The 27,808-nt window shown below is 34.4% G+C and overlaps 3 protein-coding genes across 6 annotated transcripts; 1 reads left to right on the forward strand and 2 right to left on the reverse strand.

Annotated features, from left to right (window-relative positions):
- The first annotated feature begins 2,675 nt into the window (after positions 1-2,675).
- Positions 2,676-6,338, forward strand: LOC114714348 (transcription factor bHLH144-like). Of its 3 annotated transcripts, none has more exons than XM_028899079.1 (5): positions 2,680-2,792; positions 3,393-3,527; positions 3,891-4,075; positions 4,537-5,562; positions 6,054-6,338. In XM_028899079.1, exon 4 carries the CDS (start codon positions 4,833-4,835, stop codon positions 5,541-5,543), a length of 711 nt encoding a protein of 236 aa, XP_028754912.1. In that variant the 5' UTR covers positions 2,680-2,792; positions 3,393-3,527; positions 3,891-4,075; positions 4,537-4,832; the 3' UTR covers positions 5,544-5,562; positions 6,054-6,338. The 3 variants fall into 3 exon arrangements, with proteins under 3 accessions (XP_028754914.1, XP_028754912.1, XP_028754913.1); XM_028899080.1 differs by having other exon boundaries at positions 4,537-5,559; positions 6,051-6,338; XM_028899081.1 differs by lacking the exon at positions 6,054-6,338 and having other exon boundaries at positions 2,676-2,843; positions 4,537-5,910.
- A 1,922-nt stretch (positions 6,339-8,260) lies between these two features.
- Positions 8,261-19,679, reverse strand: LOC114714337 (tobamovirus multiplication protein 1). The gene is made up of 13 exons (XM_028899062.1): positions 19,381-19,679; positions 18,619-18,669; positions 17,786-17,819; positions 16,352-16,438; positions 16,212-16,263; positions 14,832-15,006; positions 14,585-14,680; positions 13,268-13,328; positions 10,661-10,725; positions 10,094-10,168; positions 9,918-9,993; positions 9,441-9,607; positions 8,261-8,564 (listed from the first exon to the last, which is right to left on the reverse strand). Exons 1-13 carry the CDS (start codon positions 19,486-19,488, stop codon positions 8,541-8,543), a joined length of 1,071 nt encoding a protein of 356 aa, XP_028754895.1. The 5' UTR covers positions 19,489-19,679; the 3' UTR covers positions 8,261-8,540.
- Positions 19,680-21,690: 2,011 nt separating this feature from the next.
- LOC114714338 (high mobility group B protein 14) lies at positions 21,691-26,457 on the reverse strand. Of its 2 annotated transcripts, none has more exons than XM_028899065.1 (6): positions 26,280-26,457; positions 25,491-25,643; positions 22,982-23,039; positions 22,637-22,681; positions 22,012-22,092; positions 21,691-21,933 (listed from the first exon to the last, which is right to left on the reverse strand). In XM_028899065.1, the coding sequence occupies exons 1-6, from the start codon at positions 26,372-26,374 to the stop codon at positions 21,880-21,882; spliced, it is 486 nt and encodes a 161-aa protein (XP_028754898.1). In that variant the 5' UTR covers positions 26,375-26,457; the 3' UTR covers positions 21,691-21,879. The 2 variants fall into 2 exon arrangements, with proteins under 2 accessions (XP_028754898.1, XP_028754896.1); XM_028899063.1 differs by having other exon boundaries at positions 25,491-25,646; positions 26,280-26,456.
- Positions 26,458-27,808: the final 1,351 nt, after the last annotated feature.

The following is a 27,808-nucleotide window of genomic DNA, read 5'->3' on the forward strand; positions in this document are numbered from 1 at the left end:
TCGAGTAGATTAAAAAAATTAGTTAAATTATTTGTAATGAATACGTGTTTTCTTTCTTAAAATATCTTTACTAATCATGTGTGTTAATTAAAAATATTTGACATAAGCAACTATTACAATTACTATCTTAGAAAAAACAAATAAATATAAAAACAAAATAAATTTGAATATTATATTTAGAATCAAATTAAAAGTCAAATTAGTTCGTAAAAACCGGAGGTAGTATATTGGAATAATTTGGATTGAGTCTCTATTAATTAGTATCCCTGTCTAATTGATTGTGTTTCACAAAAGAAAGATATTCTACAACATTTACAGTTTATTTTTTGAAATATAATATACTTCTTCAATATTGTATTAGATAGAGTAGTAAAATGAAGCCTGAAGTAATAGGAAAATGAGATCGTAATGGAATGAAATATCATGTCATAAACTTGTATTTGATATGAAAGGAAAATAATCTTGTATATGAGCTTTGATTGTACTTCAATCTAATCTAATCAGATAGCTATGTTTAAAAAAGAAAAAATACTGTATGTGTTGGAAATTTAACTAATGGCAGTTTATGGGTTCTAAATTTAACTAAAATTTATGTTAATAGTGATAGAGTCAAGCATAAAGACACGCTTGAGTAAAATTAGATGTTTGCGTCTAAAATTAAAAAAAAAATTATTAGGAGATTTATTCCTTATTTAACTTGAATAATACTTTTTTATTTAATACATTTAAACACACATACACAAATTTAGAATCTCATTTAAGCATGACAGATGGCCATGCCGCTAATGAAACTTTGATAATGCTTAAGCTGAGAGTAATTTTGATTTTTGAATAGTGCTTAGTTATAAACGAGACTATATCCTGGTTTTGGTGAGTTTTTGGAACCCATCTTATCTAAACTTTTGTTTATTAAAAAAAAATTTTTAGACGAGACTAAAATTGACTTTTAAAAACCCTTTCTGTATTTGCTAAAACCATAAAATTAGGCACGCCCCATGTGTACCCCCGAAGTCAAAGTGCTTGCATTGTGAATCCAAACGTATTAATTATACTCAATGACCCAAAGGTTTAAACAAGGGAAGTCAATCTCCGTAGAAACAGGACCGTTACAAATCACAATTAACAACAATTAAAATTAAAATATTAATAAGAAATTTATATCTTCTCTCCAAATGAATTCTTACGTGCTCAAGTAAGTAAATCCAGTTACAATGGCAAAAAAATTCAGTTATAAATTTTAAATGCGCCATATATAAAACCTTTTTTTTTTGTGGATAATATTCCTCCTTTTTAATGAGTGCATAGCTAAGTTATAATTTTAGGTAAAGATTTTTTTTTTTGCCCAAATAGACGAATATTAATTGTTTCTCAAGCATAATAACAAAATTATAGTACTTCCAAAGTTCTCTTATAAATAAGAACATTAAGAAAGAGATTGAAAGATTGTTATAAAGAAAAGAAAGAAAGAAAGAAAGAGATTGACAGATTTTTTATTTTTGGCCAACGAGACTGAAAGAGTGTTATAACTTACAACGATTTATAATTAGTTTAAAATAATTGTTCAAAGCTTATTAAAGTATGACGCGAACTCAATCTAATTATTTCAATCAGTGTGGATGGAATCTCAGCCTGTTTGGTAAGGCGGCTTGGGAAAAAAAAAAGGAAAAATGACAGAAAAAGAAGTTGGAAATTACAAATTTTAAATCAGATTTGGTAACACAATTTCATTTGGTATTAAATTTATAAAATGACAACAAATTTTTTGACATTCATTATTTGATATTTACAAAATTTCAGCTTCTTTTTTGGTCCTTATCCCAAAAAAAAAAGCAACTTATATTTATATGTGTGTGTATATCTATCTGTGTATTGGTTGCAAATTTGGAAGTTTTTGCCAAAATTTTTGACCAATCTGACTTACAGGTCAAAAGATACTTTTTTAAGTATAATTGTAAAAGCATTTAAAATTACTTATGACTTATACAAAAGTACATTTTCGAAATTGAAAAAGACATTTTTATTCTTATATTTATGTTATTCTTATGCTTATTTCGGTATATTTTTTGTGCATCCCAATTAGTTTTTAATTTTTTATTTTTAATAATATTTTAAGTAAAAATAATTTTTAACAATTTTTAAAATATTTTTAATTTTTAATATTATTTTTTATTTTATACTTAAATTCTATGGAGTGTATCATCCAATTGATTACATAATATTATTTAGTTTAAAAATTTTTACATTACTGTAATTTTTAATTTAAAAATATTTTATTTATTAAATATATGATAATTTAAAATTGTTATATTTTATAAATTTATATTTTTTTAAAAAAAATTAGATTAAAAATGAATTACTTCTTTTAATTCATTAATTCAAACGGACTCTGCAGGAGGAAGCATCAAGTTGGGTTTAGAATTGAGTGAGGTCAATAATTAAGCTAAGTTCGCAAGAGTCTATTTTTCTCGGTACCCGTTCGTCAAACCCCGTGGGCCCCACTCCTTAATCACGCGTGCTCTAATCCAACGGTCACCATCACATCCGCAATACACGGAAGAGCATTTCCACAGGCGTGCACTTATCCCATCCAACGGCTAACATCGTCCTGGTTTGACCCCTCTCTCTTTCTTCGTAATCTGGCACACATCCCTATAACCACCATGAAAAAAGTTATATTCATCGACCTGAACTTCTCTCTCTTTCTCGCTGTGTTTCTTTCCTCTCTCTCTCTAGTGCTTCTTCTTTCAGTAAAAATCTAGTGGAATTTGTGTATCTGATCTTCCTTAATCTGGGTTTGTGCCTGATCTACCTCATCATCATAAAGCTCGTGCCTTTGTGACTCAGTTTGTTAGCCGGCTTCTCATTAGAATTCGTTCGAATTTATGAAATCATTGAAAGCAATTGTTTATGTTATTGGCGCATGCTGGGAGTTTACTAGCTTTGAAGATCTATGCTTGTTTCGAAGTTATTTTCTCCATAATTGGTTCTTTGGAGCATTTAATCTTCTGTTAGGGAAAGTCGCTGCATTTAGTTGTGACTAGGGTTTTTAATCTGAAATATGTTAACTGATACGGTCTCGGGTCAAAATTTTAAGGAAAATATTGGGACTTGACTCCATTCTTGATGAGAATATTGTTTACACTAAGGGGTTTGAATTTCAAATCACGATTATCGTGTCCAAGATTGCATTTAACTTGTTGTGGAGGGCTTTGCTTTTCTGACTTATAATGCCTGCTGATTCTAAACTGGGATGATTATTGTACTTCTTCCAAAAAAAATTTTTTTTTTTTTTTCTGCATTTTCTAGAAGTTGAATTTGGGAGTGAAGTACATTTCATTTATTTGTTCTACATGGTAGTGGCTTTTGTATTTTGATCAAGTCTTTACTTTCAGGAGAGTGGATTGATTTTTATTCTGATATTCTGGATTGGGCCTCAAGATGCCGTGGACATCCTTATTTGTGGATTACAATAACTGTGTTCGCTTGGCGGTGTTCTTTCATGTGATTCTGTAATTTAATTAATTCAGGTCAGGGGATACTGCTCCCACTTCTTTGCTGCTGTAGTTATTTGTATCACAAGTTTTGGTTATCGTTTGATTCAGCTCCAATCATATGTTCAAAATGTAAATTTAAACAGGGTGGATTTTACGGCATTGGATATGCAGAACTATATTCTTGTGCCTATTGTTTGAAATTTGAAATCACAAAACTTCTTGAGATTTGACGGGAGCATTCTATGGATCCTTTGGTCTGTTATCAAATAATCCATGAAATGACGGGGACTTGTTTCGTACAGTCTGACCATTATATGGAGCCTTATGTCTTCTTCCTGTGTTGCATATTGCTTTCTCATCACCTCTGAATTCTTATGTGGTTTCTTTCTGCTGTAGGCAAGGTCTTCATTGCATTGCGAAGGAGCTTTTTCTGAGCGTTTTTTCTTTATTAAAATTGTGGGGGAGGATTGAGGATGTATGTTGCAGTAACAATAAGGAGAAACAGAGCTGTGACAGAAGCTGGGCAGATTAAAATGAATGTTGGGTTCATCGCACACTACCAACTAACGCAAGTTTGCCAGGTGAATAATTCATCAACTTCCTTTTATTGGGCTTCGAAGGGGGGATGGATTTTGCAAAGTTTGTGTCGCAGATGACCTTTTGTATATCAGAATTTTTACTGGGAAATATTTTTAGCTACCAGCATTCGATATTGTGAGGAAAAGAGTATCTGTATTTCATATTTTTTAAACTTTAACGGGCTGAGCGAGCTTGTATATCTCTCTGCTATAATGGGTTTGGAAAGTAACATGTGATGTTTGGATAAGGTTCTGAAACATATAACTTCATGTCAAGGTTTAAGTTTAGTCTGGTTGTGCAAATTGAGCCGCTGTTAATTTGAATACTAAGATTCAATTCTCACTGTCTAAGATAAACCCCACTGGTTTTACTTGATGTCTCTGCAACAATTTGACCAATTTTTTTATTTTTCCAATCCCTTTTATTGTTGCATATTGATGTTATATGCCCTTTTCTTTTGCAGGCTGAGTATTTCCGTCAGTTGCTAAAACCTGTTACGTAGTCTAGAATCAGTTGTCGTTGGTTTAGGCAGTATTTTCCTTGTATTGGCATCATTTATTAGAAGGCTGCAGAAGAGATAAGTGCTGATCGGAGGAAGCGGCCATCCCTTTTGAAAATGCACTCAGCTTAGTACCTACTTTCTTTCTTTCCATTCCTTTAGCAGCTTCGGTCCGGCTTTGAGATAGAACAATTGCCAGTTGCGAAAGACAAGCCTGAATTACTTGCCGGGGGTTTACTGATTGGGAACCGAACTTTACCATGCAGAATCACAAATATTTTTACCCCGAGAAGTTTGTACTCCCTTTGGCACCTGAAGCAGTTGACACTTGTTTGCATGCTCCTCTTGTTTCGGCCCTTGATGCAGTTTTACCTTCTGGTGCCAGGCAGGTAACACCCTTTGAAAGAGTTGAACTGCAACCCTCTGAGGTTTGCCCAAAGAATTTCATTATCTTCGATCAGACTGATAACCAAAGCAGAATTATGTTCCATCCCGCGATGGCCAACAAATTTAGTGGTCCTGCCGTGAATGTTCATGCTCCCTGTAATCGAGACTCTGACAAGAACAAAGCTAATCCTGTTGAAGGAGAATTATCATCTTTTGAAGAGGACTCTAAGGACATTGACGCATTGTTGAGCTTGGAAGGGGAGGAACTAGAAGACCATGATGAGGAAGAAGTCAGCACTGCGAGGACTAACGAAAATTATGAAAGTATCTGTGACACTTGCTCCAGTTATGGCTCAAAATCAAAGAAGAGGTCATCGTCATCTGTTCGAAAGTCTTCTACGATCCATGGTCACTGCAGCAACCCTGAAATTAAGCACTGGGAAATGAAGAGAATGATTAGGGTACTGAGAGGGATCGTGCCTGGAGGTGGTGACCAAATGGATTCTGTCACTGTTTTAGATGAAGCTGTGAGATACCTCAAGTCTCTCAAGGTGGAGTCTGAGAAGCTTGGAGTTGCACTCTGAAAATGAAAGTTGGACACTTCAATTGTGTTCCTGTGGAAATAATCGAAATGTATTGGCCACCTTCTATGAATAGCACTCCTTCCGGTCTCCCTCCTTTCTTGTTTCTGCTCGTGGGAAGAAAATCTTGGAAAGTAATAAAATGACAGCTGGAATTTCACATGTTCAGGTCATGTAAGACAAGAAAGTACATTCATTATTGTACTCTTTGTTGCTGTTTGGCATTGACTCTTCTGTTTTGCTTCTGTTTTGTATTGAGAATGAGGAATGACTGTGGTTCTTCCCCCCTCCCTAAAATTATGGCATGATTGTTATTATCAATGGTGTTTACTGTGTGAGAGTAATCATTAAACGGGTCTCTTCTCATTTACACTTGTTCTCTTTATGCCTAATTAATGGCCCTGCCTTTGTACCCAATTACAATGCGTGGAACTTGAATCTCACAACATGAGTATGGGATTTTTATTATGAGATTTATATTATCTCGGGCTCTTGATCCTCATGAGGTAGCTTTTACAGAAAAGTTCTCTTAGATACATTTGGTACTTTTTGTGGAGTATCTCAAATCTTTTCTTACACAATTTCATTTTTCGGTCGGTCAGTTTGAAGATCAACATATTGGTGCCCTGATAATCCACCCGCATGCTTATATATGCGTTTGATATCATCATGGTCAAGCAAATGCATGTAACATTTGCACTCATGAACTTCCTTATTGGAATTTATCGGTGTGCTTGGGTTTAAGCTGAAACTATTACACTGACAATTTTAATGGAAACGGGCCTGTTTCCATGAAAATCATGACTTAGATTATTTCCACCGTCATCCATCTGTAACAGCTGCTTCTAAGTACCCAGACCCTACTCAGTTTTTAAAGAGAGCCAATTTTTTGCAGATATAAAGTGTCCAATTGTTCATACTCAAGCTGATGAGGTCATAACTGGGTCTCTTTGAATTGTAATACTCTGATCCTAAATATAAAAACTAGTTGACTAATTTGAGCAGATTAAGAAAATAAGTTAAGTTAGTTATTTGTAATAAATATGTGTTGTTTTTTTTAAAATATCCTTACTGATCGAGTGTATTAACTAGAACTACAATTATTAGAAGAATTACCTTGAGAAAAAATATACAAATATGAAAGATAAAATGGATTAGGGTCTTATATTTAGAATCAAAATAAAAATCAAACAAAAGTTTTATATTAAGAAACAGAGGAAGTAACTTGTAAGAAATGAACTATCTCCATCAACACGCCTGAACTTGACTAGGGAACTGCGAGTGAAATTATATTGTTATACACCCATCCGCATATGAACATTTGACTTTGCTGTTTATGTGCCAAGAACTTTAACAGAATGAAACTGATATCCATTTTGAAAATTGACGACAGAAAGAGGAAAAAATTGGTTTAAGGCAAAGTGGAGATCATTGTCATGCATGCATTGTGCCTAATGGTCCCCTCAATGTTTCAAATAGTCCTAGTGGAGCACCATCCGATAACTGTGCAATGAAATTGCCCTCACCTTTGTTCCCCCCCCCCCCCCTTAGAAGCTTGAATTCTTATTTTCAATGTTGCTCATTTTCTTCGATCTTCTCCCTTCTAATTTTGCCCCGGAGGTGAATAGCAAGATTAAAACTTCTCTTAATTTAAGATACAAATAAAAAATTTATACCCCATCTAGTCCTAAATGCATATAGGAGCTAAATAACTAATTTACAGATATTAAAAATATTGGTTAAGTTAATTATTTATTTAAAAAAAATATGTTTAATTTTGTTAAGATATTTTCTTTAATCATTTGCACTGAAACTATTTATTGATAAAAACCTCTTGCAATTATTTGAAATAATTTTAAAAACAAAATAAATTGAATTTTTATATTTTCTATCAAAATAACCCCTAGCTAGCTCTTATTTTTAATATTAGAGTGAGCAATTTTGTTTTTGTCACACCTACTAAGCATTAAAATACTACTCCTGTCCTAAATATAAAACCTATTTTATAATATAATTTACACTACAAAATGGATTTTATATTTCAGATCAGAAGAGTAATAATTTGTTTCCATACAAAAATACTTGGTTCCTTGTAGTCTGGAGAAATTAAATTTTCCGATATAGAAGATATAGATTAAATATTCTTTTTTGTCAAGTGTCACCTAGAAGTATCTAAGTTCCGGGTATACCTCAGTCCTTGTTAAGAAAGAAAGAAAGAAAAATAAATCGAGTCTCAGACTCACTCGTGTCAGGCCACTCTTGAAAGAAGGATGAAAAAGAGAAATATTCAGAGCAGCACGGCCGACCTTGATAAATGTTTTGGGTTCACTTGTTATAATTCACAAATTTACTCAAACTGAAAACCAAATCAAGCTTCACTTAAAATTAGTTTTGTTCAATTTTTTTCTGGGTTCGATTTGATTTATTGAGTTCTATTCAACTTTAAACACCCTTAAATCCAGATATCATGCTACTAACATTACTTGTTTCAATGCCATATGCCAACAAAATTTGACCCAAGATACTTAGGAATAGGCTGGTTAGCACAACATATGAGTATAGGGGTTGAAAAATGAATTTTCCAATCTGATTATACAGAAGAGAGCAATCATAAGACACAATTGGCTAGAATTAATCCTTTAAATGATACAGTTTGGACCAAAGCAAGATGAACAAGCTTATTTTTGCCACACAATTATGCCTACATACGACCAAAAAAGTTATAAACTTGAACAAAATCACAACCATTAATAGCACAAAAATCCCAGACATCCCGAAATTTGTTCAACGAGGAATAAGTTTTATAAATTAATTTTCTGCTATTTACATTTAGAGTGCCAATACTGTGGGAAAAAGAAATTTTAAGAAAGCATACAACTACTTGCATCATTTTGTCTCTACTCTGGTTAGGATTTACATATTCTGAAGCAATTCCAACAAGCCCTCCGAACTTGGGCAGAATGAAGATACACTCGCAAATGCCCAGTGGCCAAAACGTGATTATATTGGACTCACTCTCAATGGCTGCATCAATGACAAAGCTCAAGTGACTAAAAGGTTTTTCAGTTATTTGAAAGCCAAATGATGTCAAAAAAAGCAAAGATGAGAAGAAAACGTGTGCACAGAAAAGGTTAAATCAACCCAATGGAGCCAACTCCCACATAGGAGGGTAAAAGAAGACTACTGTCCACATCAGCAAAAATAATTTTCTAGAATTTAATCATGGGATACAAGTTGAGAGGAAAATCTGATTTTCACTTGATATTTGCCTTCACTAGGCCTTTTCATGCATGCAAAACAAAAGAGGCCCCCTACTCTCCTATATTTGTTTCAAAGGCGATATTCTCCATTAGATACAATATAGATGAAATGAAACCATGTCAAATGCCCATGGTTCCTAATTTGAAACTTAATTGAACAGGCCACACAGAAAAGGGTATTTTCAGGAATAGGGCATGACAATTGCCATATCAAATGAATTTTGCAACATGATAGAGAGACATTAGGCAAAGTCCAAGTGTAAAATTGAAAAGTGAAAGCCTGAGAACATTAGATCCGCAAATGCAAAATCATAGTTTCCTTGCAAGTCTTGCACAGTTCTTTTGTGCCAGAATTTTCAGACTGTCACATTTCCATGCTTAAGAAAAAATGAACCCACAAGAGCCAAGAGAAACTAATGGAGGGTGAAAATTAAAGCAATGCCAATTATCTTTAAATTAAGAATCATAGACAAAAAGGACCTTATATTTGATAAATTTAATCTTTTGCTAGTACTTTATTTTATTATTTGTTTTATTTAACTACTTAAGCCAAAAGGATGGCAGATAAGTTTATTTACATCAGTAATTGTTTACTTCATAAATGGATTAGCTTAGAGAAAAGATAAAGGGATATAGGGACCTGATTCTGCATGCTTGTTGCAGTAGTCCAGCGCTGAGGATTATGAACTACAACTGGGTTATCACCGACAAAAGCTAATGTACTCGATTCTTCCATTGTGCTAGAAGCTTCAGCAGGTGGTAATTCTCTCATTACCCACAGTAACATCGCTGAAGGTATTGACGAACCTGAAGACGCAGGTGATGAGACGAAAGCAGCCTGTTAATACTTTAAGCCAATATTAAATCACTCATGAAACCATTTGAATAAGCAACTATAAATGGCACAATATAGCGAAGTTCTTTCTTGAAGGATAAACCCAAAATTCAGCTTTAGAGAGAAGGCTGTTAATGTCCATAATTTAAGCTACTACTTTTCTTTTTAAAAAAATAGACGCTGGATTTAAACTAATACTAAATCACTTATTAAATGGAATGAATTAAAGAATTCCGTTAAGTATCAGAACTGAGAACCAAGGAAAATATTACAGGGACATACCTACAAAATAATACAAAATAAGTAAAAGAATGGTGCAAACATCATGCGCATGCTGCGAATGCCAATGGTATAACATCTGCATTAATGAAGAGAAGGAAAGTTAAGGAAATCTTGTATATCTCAGCTCAAGAAATGAAGCAAAGAACAATTCTAGCAGAAAGGTGAGTTGTACATACAGGAATATCAGTGAAGAGAGCTTCTAAGGCACTTGATGTGAAGCATAGTACACAGGTCACAGTTAAACAGGCAACCTGTAAAAAATGCATATATTAGTTAGTGACTTGAGCTTCAAAATTGTATACAAGAAATATCCATCTTTCTGGGAATATGGCAAGTGCACATCAGTTTATGCATGTGTGCGCATGCAGAAAAATAGTATGCATCCGACAAAAAGGCCTAGCTAAAGTTCTTGCAACCATAATGGCAGGCATGCATGATGCACCTAGAGGTCCAAGCAGATGAAACATGGAATCTTAGGTAGCGATCATGGAACAGCATATAAGTAATCACCATTGCCGTGCCATTTGATTATCCAACAATTACATGTCCAATTACTAGGCATCCAGGTCAAGCAAGCACATCAACATTTCACTATACGTATTCTATTTGGCAGAAGGCATTAGAGAGGGCAACCAAAGGCTAGCAGACATATCATCCATTTTTTATTTCAAGTTCAAATGGAAAAGTTGTGCGCGGTACTATATTCAAAAGGAAAAGGAATCTTTTGGGTGACGGAAATATACCTTGTACATTTCAGATGAGGGCTGCTCAGCTCGTACTTTGCTCATCTTCAAGCATAATAGGATTCCTGTTAAAAAAAGGCAATGAAATTTATACGAAAAACCATGCTTACAAAAGCAGGCATAGCTTTTGTTAGAAGTACAACCAAAAGCTAGCTTTCAATAGGAGTTTTTAATTTTAAGCCTATGAGGGGATTCATTATGAGAAAGAAGGAATACATCCAAATTGCTCCATCAAGCACGAGTAATAGTGAAATTTGATTCTGCACACATGCACGCACAAAAATAAATGGGTAATCAAGGTTACCTCTTTTCAACATGCATGTTCAAAATGACCTCTCCAATAATTAACACCATCTACAAACAATGAAAAAAAGTATTACCCCTCTAGCCCTAAATATGGGAACTAGTTGGGAAGTAAAGAAGTATTATTCCCTCCAGTCCTAAATATAGGAACTAACTGAGAAGTGTGCTCTAATCCTAAATATAAGAACCCAATCTTTGGTCTCCAACATTTATTATTTTTCTCCCAAACTTCCCACGTCCATGGAAACTTTCTCATTCCCGTTCCCTATACCAAATGGGCCCTGAATTCTAGCATAACTCTGGAACAGCATTTTTTTTTCCCAATTAAAAGACCATTTGATGCTTAGGCTTGTTTTGATATTTTTATTGAAATTAATGAATTCTTTTTTTTTTTATAGCATAGGCTATTGAATTGTAACAGCTGTAAGAAAAAATGTGAAATGCATTTTAGTGCACCACATTCCCATGGTTGAATTGAAATAAACCAGCCAGAGATAGAGTTTCTCTATTTGGCAAGCATCACTCTTTGCCAAAATTTAGGTCTCACTGGAAGGTTGAAACTTAAAAGTTTGGTTAAGTAAGGAATTAACAGAATGATCTTCCTTAGCAAGTAGTTGGAATTGATTTTAGATGTCAATGGTTTGTAGGATGAGAATTCACCTATTCTTGCAAGTCTCCTTAAGTTTTTAGATGCTCTGAACTACAGGTGTCATAGTTTCCTTTTCTCTTTATGTAGCCTAATTCCCATGTTCTAACTATTAGCTAAAAGAACATAGTCGACCACACCAGACAACTTCTATAATGTCACAAAATTAATTTGGAATTCTGCAGTTCGGCTCCATGAGTGAATAAGTTCATAAAGTCAGTTCAGTCAGTGTGTTACCTAAGGTATAACCTCTTATGGTGTTTGTTGTCAAAGTCGGTGGAATCCTAGTACTTTAGAAAAATAAAGCACACCGTAGAAATGAGCAGTTAATAAGAGTCAGCAGTTTGTCTGGTTAGACAGAAATACGCACATTGTCAAGGGATATCTTTGCTTTTACATCTATAACAGGACAGAGTCGAGCATATGACTTCAGTGGTATGCAAACGAGATTTTCAAGGAAATCACAGCTTTGGACATGCGAAAACACAAAATATCTTTGCTTTTTCTGTACTTTCGAATTTGAGGAGATCTTATCCCAGCAAGACATACATTCTTCGGTTTCTAAAAGAACTTCTAATCCCCTTGCGCCATGCATTATCCTATTATCCTTATCCACACTATATGTCACTCATTAGTTCAAAGTATTGCACTGATAAACTGCTATTCAATATCATATTGTAGCTCAACTGGTTAAAGTCTGAGCATAATGCTAAAATGCTATAGGAAATGCAGACTATTATGCATAAGTTGAGCAGTATTTATTAACGAGGTCAGGATCAACTTTCAACAGAGATTTGATCCCATATAATTGGAGTCATGTTGTTCACTAAATATTACTATTTTACATGAATATATTTTAGAAAATGATCAGTTTCTGTGAGCACATGGTACTATTTCACCATGCGTGCTATCATAAGAGTCTCTAATAGTAGTTTTACTATTCTATAGAGAGGTAATTTCCTACTAATTAATATTCATTCTACATGTATTATCCATGCTATGCGTAATTCACTAGTTGAAAGTATCGTCACCGCTATTCAATATCCCATGTAATTTGTAACCAGCAGTTTTCTTTTTCGTTTTGTTTTTTTTTTTTTTTTTTTTGTTTGGGGGGCGGGTTGCAAAATTTATCACCAGTAGATTGAAGTCTAAGCAAAATGCTAAAATGCTATAGGAAATTCAGACAATGGTACATAAGCAGTATATATTAACGAGCCCTGAGATCAGGACTCAGGTCTCGGCAGCAATGTTGTTGTGCACCCAAAATTACTATTTCAACTGTGTCTATTTAGAAAATGATCAGTTCCAGTGAGAACATGGTTTCATTTCACTATATATGCTATTACAAGAGCTTCTTGCATTAGTTATGCTGCTCTATGGAGATTATAATTATATATAATTTTAATTTTAATTATCATTGTGGTTATACATGCAATAATGAATAAGAATCAAATACAGTGAGATGCTAGTAGTACCCGGCAAGAAACACATTAACCATATGGAGTCCAATCATTCATCTAATTTGACAAAAAAACATGCCTTTTAAATCTGCTAAAATTTTAAACCAGTTTCAAGAACGGCCTACTGCCCATGCAAGTATAATAAAAGTCCATTTTGACAAAACTCAATGGAAAACAAAAGGATTAGTAGATGCTCACCATAGCATGTTAATGCTGCTCCTAATATGAGCATTCCAGCAGCAAAAACATCTACATATACCTGCAACATTTTTGAAGCCACTAGATTACAACTAACATTTTCATCACTCAAAATGTTCTTCAAAATAATAGGACAGATTCTAATAATTCTGAACGATTAAGGCATGACCATTATTTCTGATTAGTTCATAAGTTAGCACTGGGGTTTATTTCTAAACCAAAACCAATAAGTAACTATCCGAGTTTACAAATATATATTCACTCCATTCGCTTCTACATGAACATATTGATGGAACTGTTATTTATATTGCTTAATAATCGTTAATAGTAAGCTGCGACCCTTCCCTCAATAAGGAATAAACAGGGATGGTAAATAGCTATATCCAGTCCAGGTATTACAATCAATCAAAAAAACAGTAAGAAGGATAGATAAAACCCGCAAGCTAGTCCTCCAAGCAATTCAAGAGGCTGGAGCTCTCCATCCACTTCCTAGTCCTCTCCTGCCTCCCCCCTTGCACGCCACCCTAGATAACTCTCTTGCCACTACTCTGGTCATTAGTGAGCCCCTGTCCCGAATCCTTGGTGCCTTGTGGTCCCCCCTCGTCTCTCCCACCCCTGTCTTGCCTTTGGGTAGGCCTTTGTAAGGTTTTCTCTTGTAAGTTTGGGCCGGAGCAGTATTGGGCCCATCATATATCTTTTTTTTTTTTTTGGGTTACAAAAAGAGGATTTGAACCCTTAACCTCTACTCCCATCTCACCCTACCCTTCCTGAGCTAGGCCTAGGTAGCTACATATCATGTACTTAAAGAGCACAATAAACTCCATCTCTGTCCCATCATCATATGCCACAAATCTGCTGCTTCCTTCTTTCCGGAAGACAAACCACCCAAACGCATTTCATTAAACTGAAAAAGATTTTTCTACAGAGGACACTACCAATTTCTCTTCACATAATGCATTCTCTCTAACGCACAAAGGCCCAAACCAATGATTTGCCAAATGATCAACTTTTGTTTCTTTGATAAGAGTAGAAGAGTTGACTTCTAAAAGATCTTTATAGTTCAACGTTATAATTATAATGATATGAAAGCTTCTTTTTCAAAAAAAGCAGAGTAAAGTCAGTCCCCCCTGCACCGGGGTCTCCCCAAAAAAAAAAAAAAAAAGAGAAGGAAATTAACAAATTCAAAACCATCGCTATTCATGGGAAAAGCAGCCACAAGAAGAGGACAAAGACATTTGCAACTTGACATATCAAAAATTTAAAGAGCACTGCATAGCATGAAAACATAAAGCAAAACCATAATCACTGTGTCCATACCCGAGCAGCCACTGCTGAATCAATGGGATTCTTCCCTAATCCAATCCACATTATTACAGCAAATGCCAGCATGATGACGAAAACTAGAAGTGTAACCTGGTGAATCAAGTCCAAGTGATATACTTGAAAGAATTACATTCTAATGTGAACTATCAAATAACCATCAGAAAAAGGGGCAATGCGACACAATAGAGATAGAAACTATATGACCAGATACAGAAGAAGAAACATTCAGCATTGCCCATACCAAAAGTACAATCTTCTGCCGATTACCAACGTGAGCCAACCGAAGGGGAATCCAGTTTCTGTGGCTTGCTATGCCTGCCAAATGTGACTCATTAAAGGACTTTCTCAGTAAAGCTTCCTCAGAAAAGCTCCCTTCATAATCATCGTCATCATCTGGCTGATGGCAAAGATCAACCCTGCAAAATGGAACCCCGGAGAGAACAATGCAGAAAGTAGCTTTGTAGTCAGGAGAAAGGAAAAGATGAAAACTGAAATTGTTATTCATATATAGCATCTGGATTTTTATGCTGATGGTTGCAAATAACTTTAGGAGTTAGATGATCACATGTTATGTCTCTGTCCACATGAAAATACATAAGAATTCATAGGGGCATTCTAGTAGAAACAAAACGCTGTAGACAATACCAGTGCATGACGTACACTCAAGTCAATCCACAATTTAATTTCAGAAAGTGGCTTCAATGCAATAAGTTAAGATCATAATAACAAGAAAGTAGAAATAACAAAAGAACAAATTTTACAGCAGAAGTAGCAAACCAACAGCGGCGCATGACCCCGATTTTAATGTATTAAAAGTATATGCAAAATGATTGAAACTGGAGGATGCTGCCTTTGAGTAGAAAACAAGTAAGGGGTTTGATACAGGATACGCTTACAAAAGACTGCAGACCACAATTCTTCATCCCTATAGTCTCTAACTAACAACAATATAACGGTCACAGTCTTGTTCTGTATCACTCCCAAAACAAATATGATCAGAGTCATAAGCTACTCTTTTAAGGATTAGCTTATTTTAAGGGCTTCTTTACATTTGATTATTTTAAGTGCCTAGAAGCAAGCACTTTCACACAAGCTAAGACAAAACTCCTCTCATATACTTATCTCATATTCTGTAAATTATGATTGAAAAGCTGTTTATAAGCTATTCCAAACAAGTCCTAAGTGATTTTGCACTGTGAGAGATAAGTAAGTGAGAGAAGTTTTATCTTGTGTAAAGCACAAAAGAGCTTTTCTTCAACTGATTATCTAGTTTCCCAAACGCCTCCTAAGACTACATATGCATATGCCATTATCCCTCTATTTAAAGAAGGGCATGTTAATCTGTAGACAATATTCTTATATAGCAACAGCTTCCAGTCTTGTTGAGATTGAAGAAAAGATAAAAACATGGAAATGCAAAGAAAAAGGAAATAAGAGACATAATCAGACAGGTAGACAGACAGAGGGACCAAGAAGAAAGAAACATCAGCTGAGAATAATGAAGATGATTGCAAGAACTTAACAAACATATAATTTGCCAGGAAACATTGCAAGTAACTTGAAAATTCACAGCTCCATAAATTAAACATCAAGAATCTTGAAGATAAGTCAGATCACATACCAGAAGGATAAAAGTAGAAGAAATGCTGCAAAGAAAAGTATTTTAGGGAAAGCTGCAAGACAAATCATCAACAGTTTAATCATTTTCGTTAAAGCTAAGGCCTCTCACAGATTTCCAGTTAGTAATGAAAGGAGGTATACCCAAAAAAATAAAACCACAAGAGTGTGACCAGCACGTCCATCCATAGCAAGTAGCAAGAAGTGTCAATACAAAATAAAAGAAGAAACCTGAAATATGAAATCCCAAATTGAACAGATCAGGTGGAATCAAGCACAGAAAGCAAACTAAACAACAAATTAATGCCCACACATAATATGTTCATTAAATGGCAAAAAATCATTGTAAGAAAACTGAAATGGAACTATTTTATGTGGCCGGTGATGATTATGTCAAGAAATCAATTGATTATCATAGAGTGACAGCAAGACACTAAAGGCTCAACTCTCAAGAATGCTACGAAGAAAGACCATGCATATAATTAAAAAGTAGTCCATAGAGTTTACCAGGCTGGGCATCAAGCTAAGGTCAAGCCTCACCTAGCCTATGAACAGTCCTATGCTATGCCATCTTAAATTTAAATAAACAAGTGATAAGCATAAATCAAATAGTCACAATTTCTTGCAAAAATTATAACGAGCATTTCTTAGCAAAATAGTGATGGAGTAACCTAATTTCATATTCATATGATACAAGCAGTGGATTTCATGAAACCAGTCCTATAAAATGCTCTTCAAAAGTGTGCCTTTCATTAAATTTTAAGTAGTGTGTGTTACTGTACGTACAATGTCCACCCTCAAATGGATAAAGTCATCTTCTCTTAAGTTGTTACTCATTATAAAATAGCTTTTAAGCCGAATAATAAGCTAAGGCATACATGAGCTAACTTCATGTAATCAGGTCAGGAACAATACATTCAAACTAGTTCATCCCTACTTTAAAGCAGTGTGAAAGCATTTATCTTTTGCGCCTATGACAAGGAAAACACAATCATCTGCAACATTAATTTCACAATAAAAATACAACTAAAAATTTAAAAGTCAATTTTCTTCAGATGAATGCCTTCAAGAAAACCCCCTACATGCCCTAAATTTTATTGTCTTCTAGAGAGAGAAATGTGGCTTTTTGGGGTGGTAAGTAGCGTATCATTCTTGCATGCGTGCCTGGTCTGTAATGTGTATATTCTAATCTTTCTGCATATGATTGATTAAGATCGAAGCTTCCAGAGAAAACCATAGCAGCCAGGTCAAAATCAACCTTGGTCAGAAAGTGAAAAGACTTAGTAGCAAACACAAAATTATACTGTTAAGGCAATCCAGACATAGTTGAACCAAAGAAACATTTTCTTCTAATGATTCAACATGCCTATGGTCAAATTAATACTTGATTTTTGCACCCAACCTTGCTCACCACAACTCAACAAGGATTATGAAGCTCAGTCATGAAATGCAGTTAGCTCAAACAATCCATAAAAAATGTGGAGATGGCATCAACAGAGCATTCAAAACCTACAAGAGATATTCCATGCTAGATAAATTAACAGTTGAAGTAACCAATGAAAGCAAAATAGAACAAACCCAAACTGGAAGTGCCAATCATTAGATGAAACACCTGCAGCACATCATATTTACGTCTCATGAGAAGCTAATATATATAGAAAGCAGTTAGAGCAGTTGTGGGCTGTATGCCTAGTGAGATGCATGGAAGCTCATACCATAAACATAGAAATTCATAAAGAAACCATAAAGAATACTACAAGAAGTATGATATTTCAAAATACGATAGACAAAACATGCATCAGTCCCACTCCCCATACCTACCCTTCTATCATTAGTAAAACGGTGCTAAAATTAAATAGACCATTGAGACAAGGACATCATCTGTGCGACCCATCGCCAGAATCTCTTGTATTATTCACTATTAATATTTTCACTTTTTATCTAACTCTCCAACACACATACCCACACCATCAAAATTACAAAAGAAAGTCTACAATGCACAAGAGTGACATGTATTTATATCCAGCAAATATATAACTTACAGATCTGTACAGACAGATTGGTGATCTAAAATAGCCATATTAGTTCAATCTCACGCAATTCAAAAATAAGGATAACATAATCCAACGTCCTGCGCAACTTAGAGCCAATAGTTTATATCCTATTGGGTTAATTGCTGCTGAAATCGACAGCCTCTGAGACCTTCATAACTCATCTAAGGACCTATTTCCATTCCCACAGCTATGCTGTATGCTATAACAGTGGACAACAGCTATGACCAACAAGAAGGAGCAATTCACAAATTACAACTTCAACAAGTTCATCCAGTTAGAAAAGAGTATGTAACATGGAAACATGTTAAATCAGAGCTAAATCATGTTGACAAAGAACAGATTGGAAAATGCCCTTACTTTTTGCCGAGTCCAGCCAGCTAGTGAATGCCTCATGTGGATTCTTATTAACTGTAAAACCAAGAGAAAGCAGCTGACAATCACTACAGGGAAATAACTTTCACAGGGCATGCATCAACGACATAAAGATCTAATGTTCTCTGAAAGGTATCCCAATCGTTTAATGGATGGTAATCAGTTCAACTGTAAGAATCAACTTGGATGTAACAAAAATCAGCCGCGTCTCACGCCACTAAGCTTCCCCCTTGCCCGAACAAAAACCGTTATTTACTATACACAGCACAATGCTTGCAATTACATCCCACTTCAAATGGGCGTGTGGCTTAGAATTGACAATGGAGGTAGTCGATTGACCATTGACAATAAATAACCTTCCAACTGTTTGCGCAAATCTTTTAATGGGTCAAACCAAAGAGTCTGGATCCAATGTCATAGTCATCGAGATAAGAAAGAACCCGATTATAAGGAAAGTAAAATGTAGGAAGGAGAGTTTCAACATGCGCACTAAAATTTTCAATTGATTCAGGCATGCATCATCAAAAGCAATCAATCTCCCAAAGTCAACACATTTTCCGTACCACACAATTCATAGGTTACTCGAACCCACATAGACGAAGAAAACTAACACTGAACACATTCCATTTCACAATTCTTCATCTTTCTACATACCCTCTTCCCCAATTAGATGGAAATGGAAAGTGAAAGCGGAAATGCATGAACCTATTTCAGAGCAAAACCCACAAATCTAACGGGATAACAAACCTGAAAATACGCAAAGAAAGCAATAATGCCGTCAACAAGAGCAAGACCCACAATGACACCCACCAAGACTCGTGGAAAACAATACCCTTCTTCTCTCATTTCAAACATCCTCCTCCCAAGCCGTTCCTCTCTGTCCCTACCAAAGAGAAACAGCGAGTCCGAGCAATGTTTGCAGTTCCAAACAGTGAAACCCACAAACCGAATACCAAATATTCTGAAGGGTATGGTTCATGGGGAGATCAAAGGGACCTTTTCCGCCACGGCTTCTGGTAATTTCCTGAGCAAGGGCGAGAAAGAGAGACAGATAGATAGCTCTGTTTTTCACAAAGGGTCGGTTTAGCTATTTTTGAACGTGGCATTCCGGGTAAATAAGGAGAAAGAAGAAGGTCAGTGGCGTAACTTGTGGAGGTGATCATGTTTGTGTGGAGAAAAGATACGCTCCGAAGTCCAATTGCAATCACGCGGGTGGTGGCTTTCAGTACTTAAAGGTAGAAGATTCCACTGATCCCTATTTGACTCTATGGTTTGACTGGCTATAAAGCCTAAAAATCACATGCATTAATTAGTTTTCAAGTTTTAATAATCATCCACATCAACAGGTAAATAAGTTATTAGTTTATTTTTATTTAACATAGTAGTGTGTGCCTCAATCCACCTTCAAGTTTAATGTCATCTTTTAATAAAATTCAAGAAAATTGTAATCAAACATGTAATGTTAAATGTTAGCTGCTGGTCAGAAAAAAAAAAGTGAAATGTTAGTTTTTTATATATTACCTCCGGTCCTAATTATAAAATCTTGTTTGTAATCTACAAATAAGATCTCATAATTAGGATCAAATGTAGTACATATATAACTCACTTTCAACATGTTTTAAAAACTATGAATCTTATTACTTTTAATTTTATTTTTATTTAATATATATAATGTCAAAAAAAATAATAGTTTACGCAATGAAATTATTAATAATTTATATTAAGAATAAAAAATACTAGCCCTTTTTTAGATTTAGCAAGACCAAAGGAATACTCATCTGGTACTATTTATAAGGTACTTCTAACATGTTTTATACAGATCAAGAAAAACTTTAAACTTCATTAACTCTCATTTAAAATTTAATAACTTTTTAATGTTATCTTTATTTAATATACATTATACCTCATATAAATAAAATCAACACAATAATAAATGAGGGGTAAAATTGTACATCCATACCAAAAAATTTTCTTAGTGTCCTGTAAATAGAACCAAAAAATATCTTCTCTCTCTATCTTATAAATAAAACCAAATGAGTAACATTTTTTCCCTGATGCGCCGATGCCAACTAAAAATTATTGTTCTTCTCTCGAGATCTAGCTTAGAGGATTGTCCTATGGAATATCCTTGTATTATTTTAAATATTATATTTGTATATATATACACACATATATCTGTGTGGGTATTTAAGATATAAAATATAATGAGCTTGAATTTAGATTAATGACAAGTGTGTTGAATAATTTGACCCAAATAATACTATTTTCGTCATGGGCACATGACCGCTGTCTTTACTGGTTTACTCTTTAGTTCAATCCAGTTTTAATATTTTTTTTATTGCTCTCTCTTTCATTTTCAATTCTTGAAACTTCTCCCCTTTTGTTATTAAAAAATACTGATAAAAATAAAAATATATAATTCTGATTATAATGCATGTATAAAAGTCATACCTTAATTCATCAGCATCATTCGTACAACTAGCAACAATTAAAGCACTCAAAATCTTGTGGGATTAGAAAATTATACGCATTTTCCCACGCATCATACAAAGATTTTAGAAAAAAGGGCAATCCAATTTTTAGAAAGATTGTACTTTTCAAAACAAATGAAAATAAATTGATTGCTCCTATTAGAAAGAGAAATCATAATTGATGACAATAATCGATTGTCCTATTAAGCTTGTCAATACTTTTGCTTGGCGGACAATTACCTGTTATTATCGGTTACCGGTTAATTTGTGATGATTTTAATTCCACCAATTTACTTAAATGTAAACGAGAATACAAGAAATTCAACATATGGAATGTAGTGCACATAATTTAAAAATAAAGCATTATTCCTTTTCTTAAGTAAAAATAAATCGTTATTCATACATTTATTCGTCAGATAAATCTTCCTGTATATTAGTAAATTATGACAACTTGACAAGTGCGCCAGCTATTGTAATTTAAATTGTTCACCCCTAATAACCAATATTCAAAAAGAAGTCTTTATAAAAATGTTTGACTGCTCGCAAGCTTAAAAAAGGTCATTCCAGAAAGCATATATGCTCGCTGTTGTTGGCTGAAGGAAAACTAGCTAACTTAAATAATATCTGCAATTGTAATCATCAGTACTTTATATTAAATATATATATGGTACAGTAACTAATAAATTATTCACAATGACAGAATACAATTAGATGTACAAATTCTAGCCCAAGCAACTCCAATTATACAGAATCATCTCTATTTCATAGGCGACGGCTACACATCATCAAAGTCTGATTCTTCATCGGTTTCTTCGTACTCTCCACTTTCCTGCCAAATATCAGAAAATCATATGTATATAAACCCCCATCAACCATCATACAAACAAGCCTCAGTTCAGTGCCCTACCATTTTCTTCTTATATTCTATCATTGCTCTATCAAATTCTGCGCGTTTTTCTGTGGCTATATCGTAGTATTGAACCTTCTCCTGTAAGATAGCAGTGTCATAAAACGAGTGAATTTTGTTTACATTTTATCAGTAATCATTCAAGAACTGGCTTTGATCGTGCAGAATAACTCAAGACTTTGATGATTAAAATTGATTTTGGCCAAGAACTCCCATCAGAGGATACCGTATTATATGCTACTTCCGCATCATACTACCAAATTCCCCGATTCAACATCATCCTAGAAATGTCATGACATGAATCAGTTTTTTTTTTTTTGGGAGTTTGGGGGGGGGGGGAGGTATCACACTAGTACATCTGGGTAAATATAGGAAATAAATAATTTGTTCTTTGCACGGTTTTATTAAATTCATATTTATCCACATTTAGACATGTCTGTCAAGACCAAGCACAATGAAGTTCCACACTTCATACCCAATAATTTGGAAGAAAGCTCCTGAACCAATTTTGGAACTACAATATACGATTGACTCCAATTCCACCTTCCAACAGTAACCATCATAACGGTGCTCTTGATTGTTGAGGCTAAATAAGAAAAGAAAAGAAAAGGTTACAAATACAAACCTCATAAGTCATTGTTTTCCACTTCTCTCCACAAGCCTTGCCGATCTGAATGAAAAAAGGAAGAAGGGAAAACAGAGTTGGGTTACTAGCAGATAATAAGAGGAAGAAAAAAAGTTCAGCAGCTCTTTGCACAGCAAGTACTGAACTTCCTTCCAAACTGTTGAATAATTGGCAGCTTATTTAACACACAAAAAAAAAAAAGGAACTGCTTAGGTTCTAAATCTACTAGATTCTAAGTATGAAGTCTTTACACAAACAGTAGTTCCATTATCTTGCTTCCCAATTAAAGATATATATCAAATTGTATAAGCATCTGCATTACAACAAAATGAATTCTACGCTTACATCACGCATTGACTTGACATCTGGATTCTGCTCTTGAAATTCTTTACGAAAATCCTCCCTTGACAAATGAAGAAAAAATAATATTACACACAATAATAGTGAAGGATTATAATGCAGTTAATTAATGAGAAGGAAGTACCAAATAGTGGTTCAACATAGCCATCATGGCACTGCATTGGGTTAATCAGCGAGGACACAATGCTATAAATATGGGAAATTGCATCTAAATAACCAGATTATTGACTCCAATTGCAATGTCTGCCCCAATTTAAAAGCATTCAACTCTCCAGTCTGTTAACCCCATTGTAACAAGCCCCCTTTCAGCTAAATTTAGACATTTTTTTAGTTATGTTCTTTATATAATACTTTTCTGTTCATTTAATAACCTTCTTATCATTCTCTTCATCTTCCCAAACCAATTTATCCGTCTCCATCGTGTAATTCTGATGGAGACTGAATAATACTTAATTATAGGGAAATAAGCATCTCTGCTCTATTTAGCGGTAAGAGGAAATACAAAACTGTCCCCAGTTACAGCCTAATTAGAGAGGTTAGGATTCTCCCCACAAAAAAACCAAAACTTTTCCTAACTCCAACTGACACTATTCTCTCCATAAAAACCTCACGCCCCTGTCCCACTCACTCTCCTCTTCAGACTTGCACAGGAGTTAGTTAACTCCTTTATCAGTACCATTTTGCCTCCCGGTCTTGTCATTTGTACCTGAGGAAATACTGAGTATCTTGGCATCAAAAGGATTTTATTCACTTGGCAAGGCATAAAAAATGCAGGCATGCAGATTCCGTGACAGATGATTATTGAGCCCGATTATCTGTAAAGTGATGGTGTAGAATAAAATGGTTGGAAAAAATAAAGAGGAAGCCAGAAGGGGTATTAAATAACAGTAAAGGTGTTACACTAAGTTTATATAGCCAGAATTTTCTAAGTTAGATGATAGAGGCTTATAGCAATGAGTTTCATAGAACAGGATATCAATTGCAATTGTCTGAAGATAGAGGAGGACGGTCCAACTGGGTGCAAATATTCAGGTAGGTAGGTGCAATTTTCTCATTTAAATACGGCAACAATCAACAAAACAAGCTCTAAGCAAGGAAAACCAATAATGCATGCATAACAAGAACAAAAAATAGGTAACTCAGCAGTAATATGCAATTAGCTGCTGATATTTGTAGCAATACATAGTTGATGACAACAAAGAAAAGAATGAAACATATAATTCACAAAATACAAAAAGTGGGGTCACTAGAGGATCCACGTCAATAAAACATGTACTGTATAATAAGGTGAATAATCTGCATGGCTGTTAGGATCACTTTAGGAAGTTTAGAGAAAATTCATGGAATGGGAAAATATGCTTTTTGCTGGGAAGAAGTTTGACTGGCTACTCTGAAGAAAGAAGTAAGAGTAGGGCAGCTATAGGACTGCTATAGTCAAAATCTATGAGTTGGGGGTTGTGAAAGTTACCTTTTGGGTCTACAAATCTTTTATTCGGCTGGGCACAAAGAGTGTGGAGAATTTAAATTGTGGTCTAGGCCCTTGGGATGGAGAGAGCCAACCTCTCCAAAGTTTGGCAAGTCTTTTAGTCCACTGTATCTTGTTCTGTTGCTTGTTAGTTTGTAATCGCCACTTCCATTGTAGCTCATTGTAGTATGTATCAGTGTGTAAGAGTCATCTATTCCCTTGTTATTCAGTAAAACCATTATCAATCTCCAGTGTCCCCCTGTTCGTTTCTGATTTTTAGTCTTGTCATAAGTTTTTATAGGAGGGTGCCATCAATGGCAAATTCTAAATTATTTTTCATGCTCATTTTGTATTTAGCATTGTTCCAGTCCCGCACATAAGTTATACTCCCTCCAATCCTAAATATAAGAGCTAGTTGTGGAGATTGCTTTGATCATAAATATAAGATTCAATCTCATTTGTCTCCCAAATTTATTGTTTTTCTCCTAAACTACCCCTATTCATAGTTGCCAATGTAAATAATTATATAGAAGGATATTTTAGGGAAATCTACAAATATTCTTTACAAATAACTAAGTTAATTTTCCTAATTTATTAGAATTAGTTATCAAGCTCTTACATAGAGGACTGAAGGGAGTACCATTAATCCATGAATTTTAATAGGATTCCATATTCCCCAATTATAAACAGTACCTTATACATACATATGTACGTACCTATGTACGTACGTACGTACCTCCATATAAGAAAATAACATGAACTGCTCTAAGCTGTTCATTATAACCTGAACCACAAACAATCCTTGGTATCTCAATATTTCAAAGAGTTCAAAATACACAGTAAGGATGTTTCCATTGCTATGTATATAAACTACAAGGCAGCATACTCCTGTTAAGTGTTACCATGAAAAGAGCCAGTAACAGGATCATTAAAAAAAAAAAAACACGTGTGACTCCTGTGAGCTGACACCTCATAAGTAACTAATAATTACCGGCATATATAAATAGAAAAAGAAGCAAGCAGCCTTACAAGAAGTAGAAGAAAGCAGTTGGGGGTTTCTTTGGTTTCTTAGCATCAATTTTTTTGTTAACCTTCTTCTGCTTTGCTTTGGGTTTCTTCCCCGATTTAGTCAGCTGGGAAGATCTCTTCATCCCCTCATTTAACTTTACCCGCAACACTATCCTGCTGAAAATTCCAAAGCCACAGTATATACAGTCATGGACAAGGATTTAAATAAACAAAATCCTGTTGTGCACAAGCTAAAACCGAAGGATAAAGTGTCAGACCAAGTTGAAATTCATGCAGCTACTTCACTTGGTTTAAGACCACAGCATTCATCAAAGGAAAATTTTCCAGCAGACTCCCACCCAATTATTTATTATCAATTAAGCCCCTCGTTCCTCAAATAATTAAATGTTAAGCAATCTCTATAGGGAGCAAAAATTTTTCAAAGACAAAGAGAATTACACACAAACGACAATATTCACTTCCCCCGTATTGGAACACAAGACGAGCTGGTAAATCCAAAAACTTGAGAGTCCCAGGTCCCAACCAGCTTAACACTCCATTTAGCCATTTTCCCCAGTTCAATTTTTTTATCAATTAAATGCATATTCAAATGTTTAAAAGGGAACGAAAACTTTTCAACCATTGAATCATGAGGCGAATTGGTGAAACCCAACACTCAATTGAAACAAGTTACGTTGACATAATAAAATAAGCAAACCAAAATATAGTCGAAGTTGCCGGATTCCCTTAAATCAATGGCACTCCAAAACAGTGATGAGAGTGAAGGAATAAAGTGAGTGAAATGCTTACCCGTCAGAAGAAGTTCTGGGAGAGCTTTCATTAGAAGCAGAAGCAGACGGTAATGAGAGAGACCTCTTTCTCGACCGCGTAGCTTCCTTCGCCATCTGGGTGAGCCGTTAGCGCGCAGCTTCTCCCCTTTTCTCTCAGTCCACTGCCCTCCGTTATACCCAACACTGCCTTTTTGCGTGTGGAATGGACTATGGCTTACAAAATTTAGATTTTTATTTAATTTTTATCGTTATGATAAAATTTAAACTATTAAAGTCTAATATAAATAATCCAAATTTAAAATTTTTACTTATAATTTTTTTAATAATAAATTTTTTAAAAAAAGCTTTAATTATAAGATTATTTTTAGTTTAAATGTTATAATTTTTTAAAATAAAAATTATTTAAAATATAAAAAATTAAATTGAATACGAATCATCCAAAGCCAATTTATATTATTTAGATTAAGATGAATACCTCTTGTTCTATATAAAAAAAAATTTATCAGCAATTGTGCTGACGTTTTTTCTCCTTTTAAAAGTGATGAGCAAGTCATCACCCATTTAACACGCAAAATGGCACTGTTTTGAGGGTATGTGGAAGGGTAACAGATTGGAAAATAAAAGGAGAGAAGCAGCACGCAGCCAGACAGCTCCGGTTTGATAGAGTGAATTGGATTGGATAGCCACCGTACCATACGGGTCGAGCCGAGTTTCAATGGCTGGTATTAAGAAAAATTAATATTTGATGAAAAAATTAATATTTTTATCCCTGTAGCTGTTACTCAATCGGAACTCAATTTCTATACTTGGATTTAGTGTAACTTGAATCTTATAGTTTTAACTTAATTGTAACTCAGTTTTTTATTTGTTACTCGTTAATTAAGGGTGAAAACAAACTAGATCCTTATTAGGGATCTATGACCTAGTCCACATATGATAAAACCTAGTATTGCTTATTTAGTAAATAGGTCATGTTCAAGACTTATTTAAACAAACAGGCTAGGCGTGTTTTCATAAGGCCTAGCCTACAAATCTAACCTATTTAGTTTTTTATTAAATTTGTGTTGTTATATATTATATAATATAAATCAATTTTGTAAATTATTTATAAAATTATAAACTTTAGTTTCACCATAAGTTTTACGTCATAACATTCCTACATAATATCAATTTCTTTCATTCATCAATCATTCACTTTTACCTCTCTCTTTTTTTTCTCAATGGCTCAATGTGACAATGTTAGCTCACTTCCTCTCCTCTAATTTTTGTTGTTTGCTAAATATAATAATTGCCGTAAGTTTATTTTAGTGATGTCTAAATGAAATATTATAACATCAGTGAGAAGAGTTTGCCCGGTTTACGTAAGAAAACCAAAATCTAATTTTACATGCTAGTTGTTGTGCTTGGTTAATTTTAGAAAATATATCTATTTAGGTAACAGATAATTATTTTTTTTATTTCTACTTAATTCAACAATTGTTGTCACTATGCATTCTTTTCTTTTCTTGCTAAATTCTCATATTGTAAGTGAAAATGGATTCTATGTTT

Source organism: Neltuma alba, unplaced genomic scaffold (genome assembly GCF_004799145.2).
Source record: "Neltuma alba isolate B1F8T4 unplaced genomic scaffold, ASM479914v2 tig00011499_pilon, whole genome shotgun sequence".
Lineage (NCBI taxonomy): Eukaryota > Viridiplantae > Streptophyta > Magnoliopsida > Fabales > Fabaceae > Neltuma > Neltuma alba.

Coding starts and splice junctions, on each gene's coding strand:
- LOC114714348 (XM_028899081.1), top strand. CDS start 4,833: ATGCAGAATCACAAATATTTTTACCCCGAGAAGTTTGTACTCCCTTTG.
- LOC114714337 (XM_028899062.1), bottom strand. CDS start 19,488: ATGTTTGAAATGAGAGAAGAAGGGTATTGTTTTCCACGAGTCTTGGTG. Junction 10,726..13,267: donor AGCAGCATTAACATGCTATG/GTGAGCATCTAC, acceptor TTTTTTTAACAG/GAATCCTATTATGCTTGAAG. Junction 9,994..10,093: donor CTCTCTTCACTGATATTCCT/GTATGTACAACT, acceptor TCATTAATGCAG/ATGTTATACCATTGGCATTC.
- LOC114714338 (XM_028899063.1), bottom strand. CDS start 26,374: ATGGCGAAGGAAGCTACGCGGTCGAGAAAGAGGTCTCTCTCATTACCG. Junction 23,040..25,490: donor ACTGCTTTCTTCTACTTCTT/GTAAGGCTGCTT, acceptor TCATTTGTCAAG/GGAGGATTTTCGTAAAGAAT. Junction 22,682..22,981: donor ATGTCAAGTCAATGCGTGAT/GTAAGCGTAGAA, acceptor TTTTTCATTCAG/ATCGGCAAGGCTTGTGGAGA.